The sequence below is a fragment of the Sinocyclocheilus anshuiensis genome, unplaced genomic scaffold (assembly GCF_001515605.1).
Source record: "Sinocyclocheilus anshuiensis isolate Anshui unplaced genomic scaffold, SAMN03320099.WGS_v1.1 scaffold1189, whole genome shotgun sequence".
Lineage (NCBI taxonomy): Eukaryota > Metazoa > Chordata > Actinopteri > Cypriniformes > Cyprinidae > Sinocyclocheilus > Sinocyclocheilus anshuiensis.
In genome coordinates this window covers 339,300-349,377 of record NW_015552686.1, presented here as the reverse complement: position 1 = coordinate 349,377, position 10,078 = coordinate 339,300, and the positions used below count along the sequence as shown (strand labels likewise).

At 37.5% G+C, this 10,078-nt stretch overlaps 1 protein-coding gene across 7 annotated transcripts in view; it reads right to left on the bottom strand.

Annotated features, from left to right (window-relative positions):
- Positions 1-10,078, bottom strand: part of LOC107667613 (kelch-like protein 29) — a 298,485-nt gene that overhangs the window by 114,574 nt on the left and 173,833 nt on the right. For all 7 annotated transcript variants that reach the window (XM_016459326.1, XM_016459320.1, XM_016459325.1 and 4 more), the window contains one exon: positions 2,689-3,207. In XM_016459326.1, coding sequence (XP_016314812.1) covers positions 2,689-3,207 — 519 coding nt within the window. The remainder of the gene's footprint in view (positions 1-2,688; positions 3,208-10,078) is intronic.

Below are 10,078 nucleotides of genomic sequence, written 5' to 3'. Positions count from 1 at the left end.
GCGATTTAGAAATCGCGCACGCTCAAATCACGATTTTATGACGATTTCGATTAATCGCACAGCCCTAATTTAATTCCACTTTCCTTATTTTCAAATAATTTTGAGGTGAACTGGAGCACCATCTCACTCCTAAAAGAATGTGTAAAACTAGCCAATCACATAGCCAATTTTCAATTTTCTGTTCCATCTCTAAAAACAGCCAAGAGCACAAAGAAGGACCTCTAGACCTATGTTAGCGCAGATCGAGGCCAGACGGGGAGCGCTCTCACGCTGCTGCTAACTTTGCCAACTGCACTTAAGCACAATGCAGCTGTATTAAGAGAGAAGGCCACACTCTTCAAGCTGCTGCTGGTGTGTGCTGACCCATGAAGGATCTGCGCTTCTTTAAAGGGATGTAGCAGCAGGAAACAGAGCTAAAAACGCCAGGGAACCCAAGTTCTCTGTCAACCAGATCTTAGATCTAAAGTCGATGTACTAATTTGGTCAACAAGGTGAAACGTGAGTGAATAAATCAGCCAACCATCAAAGTCAAGAGAACCAGACCGTTTTTAGCTAATTAAGAAAGCGAAGGGAATTCATTGAGCTGGGAAACCGATAACCACCAAAGTCATACAATGCCGTTCTAGGTTTGGGGTCAGTAAGATCTTTTTAAAACACTTTTATTAAGCAAGGATCCATTAAATCAATGACAATTATAATGCTACAAAAGATTTCTATTCAAATAAATGCTTTGAATATATTCAAAAATAAACTTTCAATTCATCAAAGAATCCTGAAAAAATGTAGCACAATTTCCACAAAAATGCAGCACTTAACTATTCAACACTGATAATATCAGTTTCAGTATCTCTAATGCACACTGTAAAAATGATTATGCTAGAACAAATCTGTTTCCTACCATTTAACATGCTATTTCTGCTGTTTCTACTCGATTTTATGCAAGTAATTAAATTCAAAGCAATCGGAAAAGTGCAGTAACTTATAGTTTATTGAGTTATAGCTTTGCCAGCTCTTTGATTTACTTCGAAATTTAAAGCAACAATTAAAGTTATATTTTCAATGTTACTGAGAATTTTTTTTTTTTACAGTGTGCAGTACCTACCACATTTTAGGCCCTGACTACTAGGAAAAACACTTATTTACATGACCTGCTTCTTCATTTACTGAATTTACTATAGCAAGTAATATATATGAACAAACAAATAAATACAAATACTTAAACAAGGACCAGAAGTATCAATGCAATATTGCAACAACACAAAACTCAAATCAAATACATCAATATATGATTGTATCAGAAAAAAACATGTTTACAAAAACAGCTTAAATCTGTCTTAGGTGGCTTGCTGGTTTTAGCTAGGTTGGTCTAACCTGATGGTTTATAGCAGTTTTGGCCAGTTTTGTTGGGCTGGTCAGTCTGGAAGACTGGCTAGTAGGGCTGCACGATTATGACAAAAATCATAATTGTCGATTATTGCCTTGAAATTGTAATTGCAATAATTAATTACGATTATCACAATTTACATTGAATGATGTTTATACCATTGTTTGATGCAACTGCATGCCGTATTTTTATATGAAAATAAACAAGCTGAAAGCACTCCAACTGAAAAACTTTTAGTGCTTTTCTATAGTATTAAGCCTCAAATGTCAAATATACATCGGATTGGTTTCTTCTTTAAATTATAAAAAAAGTAAAAATATAAATGGTATTATAGTGTTATACTAAAACTAAAATTAAAACAATGGAAAAACCCTTAAGATTACATGTAGAAAAAAAAAAAACCCACCTTAAGCACACAGAATAACATAAGTGGACTTTGAACGATTAATTGCCGCTTTGAACGATTACGTAATTGTGGCATCCATAATTGTAATCGTGATTAGAAATTCGATTAATTGTGCAGCCCTACTGGCTAGACCAGCGTAAACCAGCTTAGACCAACAAATCATCTTAAGTTGCTGTTGCTTTTCAACAGGGAAGACTATAAAAATAAACATTTGCTATGACTGATATGAATAAGACTTAATTTGTAGAGAAATAAACCATTTGGGTTGCATTAGTATGTAAGCGGAGCCTTTCACTTGGCACATTAGTCTACTTTAGTTTTCACAATAAGAGAGCCAAACCTGCTTCAATGCCACTGCTTTAACTGTGCAGTTACATTACAAAAATGCATGCAAGTCTAATGTAATTGGCTCTTTTGCATCTTAAGAGACAATTGCAAGTTGCATCGATGTGGAAAGTAAATTGCACTCATTTTATAGAGCTCATAAAAAAAATCAAATGAGCTTAGAAAGCCAATCTAAACCTAGATTAAAAGCTTCATTAAATGTGAAAATTGCTCAGGGAATACGTAACATCTGTTTCTGGACTGACAGAGTCTCGTCCAAGGTTATCTTGTACAAACAACGATTTACAGCCTTGAAAACCGTCAAGAATTCACAGCAGGAGACTCTCAGGAACTGGTGTAAATGTTTGCGAGGAATAGGTCTGCTTATGTGACAGTTGTTTCAGGACTGAATCCATGACCTTGGAGATGCTTTTACACCGCCGGCTGTTACTCGGCAGGTTTTATAACAACGTCTCGCTGACATGTTTGTGGTCATTTCCCTGGAAAAGATACATCAAGACATCCTCGGACACGGTGGTTAGTCGCAAACGCACAAGCTAAGGGAACCGCTTACCTTTCGGATGACTAGGGTCCGTGAACTCGTACTTCCCCATTCCGACTGTACGGAGCATCTGAAGCCTGTTCGGACTTTCCTGATTGGCTGAGGCCGGCTGAGTCATCGCCTGGCCGTTCGTTAGCGGCAGCGCGGTGGAAGGCAAAGCGGGCGGCTGTATGAGCGGATGCGTCATGTGACCGTTTCCCACCACGTTCTGAGGGGCGGGGTGAACTACCTGGCCGGCCGTCGTCAGGGGCGACGGGGTGATTGGCGGCTGGCTGGTGGCGTAGGGCGACTGGTTCTGTAGGTTGAGGACCAGGCAGCCGGGTGGTTGGGAGGAGAGGGGAGGAACCTGGAAGTGGGCGGTCATGAGCGGATGGTGCGGTGGGATGGGGGTCTGGATGGCCGGGGTCACTCCGATGACGGGAGACTGGACGGACACTCCTTGGCTGTAGGCGGGCGGCTGAGGCATCCCATACGAATGGGCCAGTAGGCTGGGCTGACTGGCCGCCACCACTGGAGGCACCCATGGGGGCCCTGCGGAGTAAGAACGGAAAACTGAGTCAAGAACAACCAACATCACATTTGACATTCAGCCATACACTTCATCTGGGGGAAACTGTGAAACTCAATTATTGTTTTATGGCATCTATGCACCTTGGGTAAGAAGCTGTTTGCTAAATAACCAAAGAAGAAACTTTTGGATGTTATTTGGAGGAGCTTCATTTAAAGTCTATGTGAATTGCTGTTGATATTACCTCTAGTAATGAGACCATTTTCAAGTGAAACAGGATATTCAATGAGAAACAAACAAAACAAAATGTAAGATAGGACCTGCAATAGGCATTTGGTTGCCAATAACCTGCAATGGCCTAAAAAATAACACAGTCTGATTAACCATTCCAAAAAAAAAAAAAAAAGACCAGAAAAGTATACACTACAATTCAAAAGTTGTTGGGTCACTTTTTAAAAATAAATTAATGATTTTATTTAGCAAGGGCACATTAAATTAATCAAAAGTGCCAGTAAGGATATTTATAATGTTACAAAATATATCTCTTATGAATAAATGCTGTCCTTTTGAACTGTTTTTGAACAGTTTCACAAAAAATTAACCAACACATCTGCATTGATAATAACGCATTTTCTTGAGCAGCAAATTAGCATATTAGAATGATTTCTGAAGGATCATGTTACACTGAAGACTGGAGTAATCATGCTGACAATTCAGTGGAAAATTCCAACCCCTAACTTTTGAACAGTAGTGTAATAATAAAGCAAATGGAGTCAATTTTGATATATTGTTGACGTTAATTTATTACCACTATCCATGGTAAAATCAATGCAGTGAACCAAGATTTCCTATCCGCTATTGCTATTCAGAAGTACAGTAGAAGCTATTAGCAGACATTGGCATTTAAACAGCATCTGCCTGTACAAAAAACATCAAGTCATCAATATTTTTTCTCAATTTTTCAAGAAGAGAGCACAGATGAAGTGCACTGTCTAATAGGTGGTCTCGTAATGTGATGTAAATTCTTCAGAGGCACATGGAGGTCTGACTCTTCTCAGATTTTCTTATTTTCCAGCAGTGACCTAATGGTGTCGATGTTTGAGTCAACCCAGAACTAGGGTTTGGTTCTGGATGTGGGATTTAGTCATAACAACTCCATTTTCCGCTGTGACAAGGGCATCCACTGGAAAACAATTATTTCTTTATGCATTATTCATCTTTTGAGGGTCACATCAGAGTCATTCGCCAATGCAGTAATGCACCAAGGTTACAACACGAGTGTACGCAAGAAGCAAAAACTTCCTCTTACTGTTTATATTCATCCCAACACTATAACTATAATTTCAAAGACAGACAGAGTTATGATAGCAGATCCTACGGGTGCTTACACACTAGAGAAACCTCCTCTGACGGAGCGTTTGATTTATATGGAAGTGTAAAATCCGTTTCGAGAATGTGGAAAGAGCCGGGTCAGTCTGAAATCAAGTGGGAATACCGCCAATTGGATTTCTGAAAAATTGGACCTGTTTGAAATTCTCACTGGTCAATGTATGTTTACCTCAAACCTTTACCGCAAACCCTTGTGTCTTTCCTTTACATCCTTGTGACGCACCGTCTGCATTGAAATCCATGGATTTGTAATGTTCTTGTATAGCGAGAACTCAAGTGTGTTGAGTAAGGCAGGACTAGAAATTTCATCAGTCTGGCTTTGGTGTACAAAAAACTAAATAATAAAACAAATCAATAAACAAAATTAAACTTGTAAATAAATATTTTTGGGTTGTGTTTTACTAAAAAAATATCATTTCAGGCTCTCATGATTTCAATGTGATACTTGCTGTTTCTTTGTAATTATTTGTGAAATTTACTAGCAATTTCTGTGTGAAAATTATTTCTAAGTAAATCCTACACTAAAATCTTTCAATGCATTTGCCTAAATATTATTGAAAGATCACGAAAAGTTATATTTTGAAGTATATAGGGCTCACCATCCAATTTTGGATGATCAAGCTCTTTTCCAGCCTGCCAAACCTCTAATCAGCCTCTTTACTCTCACCCATTTTTAAATATGACAGATAAAGTTTATTTTCAGTAGGCTACATTACAGAAAATATGTTTAATTTTAATCAATTAATGATGTCATCTCATGCTAAAAACAGATATGTCAGTAATGCATCGCCATCAATGACATCATCGACTTGGTCTTAAAGGGACAGTTGAAGCAAAAAGGAAAATCTTGTCATCATTTAAGGCGTGGTAACATTTGGCAGATTTGGTTTGATTAAAATGAACCCTGGCATGGTTTGACTGATATATGAACACCACACTAGTGGTCGACCGATATATCGGCCGATATTTGGCATTTTTCAAATATCGGCATCGGCCGATAAGTTTTTCTGCTTGGCCGATGTGTTCGAGGCGGGACTTTTATTTTGACGGCGCTGAGAATGACAGCGCCAGAGCCCACAGTGCTCACATTGATTATGGAGGCCACTGTGCTCTTAGGAACCTTAAGTGCAGCAGAATTTTTTTTGTAACCTTGGCCAGATCTGTGCCTTGCCACAATTCTGTCTCTGAGCTCTTCAGGCAGTTCCTTTGACCTCATGATTCTCATTTGCTCTGACATGCACTGTGAGCTGTAAGGTCTTATATAGACAGGTGTGTGGCTTTCCTAATCAAGTCCAATCAGTATAATCAAACACAGCTGGACTCAAATGAAGGTGTAGAACCATCTCAAGGATGATCAGAAGAAATGGACAGCACCTGAGTTAAATATATGAGTGTCACAGCAAAGGGTCTGAATACTTAGGACCATGTGATATTTCAGTTTTTCTTTTTTAATAAATCTGCAAAAATGTCAACAATTCTGTGTTTTTCTGTCAATATGGGGTGCTGTGTGTACATTAATGAGGAAAAAAAATTAACTTAAATGATTTTAGCAAATGGCTGCAATATAACAAAGAGTGAAAAACTGAAGGGGGTCTGAATACTTTCCGTACCCACTGTATATCAGCTTTATATCGGCCATTGGCCACCCTGCTCTCTAAGATATCGGCATCGGCTGTCAAAAAAACAATATCGGTCGACCACTACACCACATTGATGAAATACATCTAAAAGAACCAAAAACAGGATGTGATGTCATAAGATGCAACCCAAAAAAGGAAAAAATGCTCAAGCTTAGTTCTTCTCGTCACAGACGCTACAGTTTGTTGCCCATTACAGTTTGGTGCACGTGTCAGAACGGCCATTTTCTTGCAGAAGATCTCAATGTGTGCAATTTGATAAGATTTTATAAAGTCTTTGTGAGTTATTAGCTGGTAAAAATACCATATGTACACACCACTGGTGTGCAGTGGTGTTCTGAAATGAGGAGGCAAAGTCAAAATGTAAATTCATGTCCCAATCACATTTTCTTGGCTAAATAAACGTTACTTTCATTATCAGAAAAAAAGAAAGAAAAAACATTAAATTCTATTTATATTTTTACAATAACAATGTAATCAATATTCTATTTATTAAAGCCAAGTATGAATCAAGTTAGTGTTTTCAAGCATTTTATATTTATTAAAATAACTCAAAGAAGTATAATTTAAACAATATATTTTATTCGTGAACTTACAGTATGTTCAACTATTTTTTTAATAGTTAACTTTGAACAAATTTTGAATTTTTCGGATCATCAGTCATCAAAGCCTGGTAAATATTGGTCACTTGCAGAGATTTACTTTAAATTTCACCAAGCTGATTACTCGCTAAACTTTCCCACAGATCATGTTTTCAGGCCATTTGAAGTCTTATTTTGACGTAACAAAGTGTTTATATCTAAGTGTGTGAGTTGTTTGTTTACTTTTTTTAATTAGTGCTCCCATTAACGCCATTATATTGTACATTCAGACTGATTCGCAAACACTAAACGCACAAACACAAGAGGCGGGATTTATCTCATGAACCAATCGCAGCTGATTATAATCAGGCACATCCAGTCATATTGCTATGGAAGCATTGCCTCCTCTCACATGACTTTCCTCCATTCATTCTCAATTACCCCCCACCAAATCTACGGCACGCTTTAGTTTGCTTTTAATTTGAGTTTTTATCTGTTAAAACTCAATGGGCTCAGGGGAGGCGAGAGAGACATGGACTCCCGCTGTAAATTTACCAGCTGGTGTCGCTGTTATGATTTATACACTTTTTAACGTCATATTTTGTAATATTTGCATTTTTTGTACTATGAACTATAAACTTTTTGAGGAGGCACTGCCTCCCATGCCTCCTCAGAGGAAATGCCCCTGGTACACACATTCAATCACAAGCACATTCAGTCAAGCACACAGCATTGTTTTCGGACGTTTGGTAAGTTCACATAATACACGTCACAAAAGCTGTTCAGGTTGTGATCGTATCCTTATACCTTATGTTTGATATCTTTAGGTTGGGTGTTAAAAATGACATTTTGAATGCTAAGCGAACTTCACCCTCATGCCGTTCCAAAACTGATGATCTTCCGCAAAACAGAAGATATTTTGAAGACCACTGGGGCCCAAACAAACTTGGACCCCATTGGCTTTCATTGAATGGCCAAAAAACACATTCTTTACACATTCTTCAAGATATCTTCTTTTGTGTTCCACAGAAAGCATGTATGGGTTTGGAATGACATAATGGTGAGTAAATGATGACACAATTTTGAACTATCCATTTAAGTCCCAGATTTAGTCTTTTGAACATAAGGTCACAGGATCGAAACCAGATTGCCATACAGTTTACTCACAATGCAACATGGCATTTTTTTTTGTGCTCTTGTGGCCCTGTGCCCTTCCTCCTCTGCTGCAAAAATAGCTCCTCAACAATGATGGTCCATAACACAAAATACACCAGGCGGGGAAAAGATTAAAAAACATTAATCATGACATTGGCCTTCACCGCACTATAGTCTGAAGAGACGGAAATATACCAGCGGTAATAGATTCACCGCAGCCTGAATGAGGTCCGTGCATAATTCAGAACAAACTAAAGGATAGCTGCACTCAATTTCAAACGCCACGGACACGCGAACAAAAGAAAGTCCAATATTTCCTAGTGTATTAGACACAAAAGTGCTTTTAACCAAAAACATAATTCCCAGAGTATTTATGCATTTTCTGCAGATTTGGGCACTGCAATCAAGTCTTTTGACGAAAAATCTATCATTAGATTATTAAAGAAATAAATAAATAAGAATGAAACACAATTATAGCTCTGGCTGCAGCGCTGAAAAGCTAATGAAATTAGCAGTATGGAGTGTTGATTGCTCATATAATTACAATGCGCACAGGAATAAAATAGTTGTTTCATAAGAGCGCTTTGTCCTTTCGGAAAAGTCTAGATCTCTTTTATTTCAAGTTAAATCAACCGCTAATTATTACAAGGGTCGTTTTTTTGCTGAATTTAAATTAAAGTGCAAATCGAGTCTTTGTGAAAGTTTGGGAAAAGTTTTTCTTCCGAAATGACTTCCGAAATGACTTCCTCACCGCGCACTGCTAACCGTCATGATTAATTAATTCCTGCAGAGTCGTTATGTAGCTTTTTTGTCTCTGAGCTAATGGGACGCAGATCTGGGCTCCAGATATGTCATATTACACCGAGCGCTGTCAAACGAGGGGAAGTTGAGTGACATCTCACTTTGTGTTTCGGGGAAGGTGCCGGAAGCGGGACCCTGTAGAGTGCAATACAATGCTAACGCTCCCTCCCTCTGCGAAACTTCGGTTCCTGCTTAAACGCCTCAGCGGGGGGCCCCTGTGGAGGCCCCGGGGGGCTTGAGAGAAACCCCTACAAAACACATGCAACTGTCCTCTTCAACAGCGATGTCCAATTTCCCACGTATAATCACTCAGGAGAGGCTAAGGCCAGCAGTCCGTCTTCATTAACAGATCATTCAGATTTGATGCGGGGAAATGTTCATGTAACGTGCATTACTTTGGTCGGCCCCTCATTACTGCCTCAATTTCATGTGTTTGATGCTACGGCATGATGAATTTCAAAGCAATATCTAAAAAGTCAACACAAATGACCCCATGTATGCTCATTTGAGCAGGGAAACGTCATAACTAGGTTCATGTCAATATGGTAATTTTGTGAATCTGAGACCAGTTCTAGTTCTGGATGCTGATTGGTCAAGAGCGCATTCCCTTCCGTCTGAAGACACACCTCTACCACAAGCAATTGAACAATCCGCAACCAAAAACGGAGACGTGAATGTGATGCGCTTGATTTGTAAGTCACTTTGGATAATGAATACGTGTATAAAATACACAATTTAAATATAAAATAAATATATAATATAAATATAAAAACCACAATATATTAATAATAAAATACAATAAAATAAAAGTGATGCAAATTTACTTCAAATTACTTATTACAATTAACCTTAAATAGACTATTCAAAAATAAAATGCTAAAAGAATATTACACAAAAAATGAAAATAATAAAATAAAAAGTGATGCAAATGTAATCCAAATTAAGCTGTCGTTTTCTAGCAATTCACAATTAACTTCAAACAGCCAATTAATAAAATAAAATACATATGAAATAATATATATATATATATAAAAATAAAATATACAAAGCATTAATAGACAGGACTTGTCCACACTGCAGTTTATTCCTTACTTAGCACCTACTTAGAATTATTTATTTACCGGAAACAACAACAACAACAATAATAATAATAATAATAACAATAATAATAATAATACTTATTATTAGTAGTAGTAGTAGTAGAAAAATGTATTTTAATTTAATATATTATTGTAAAAAAAAATTTTCAATAATAATGATAATCATAAATAAGTATGATTTCTGAAGGATCATGTGACACTGAAGACTGGAGTAATGATGCTGAAAATTCA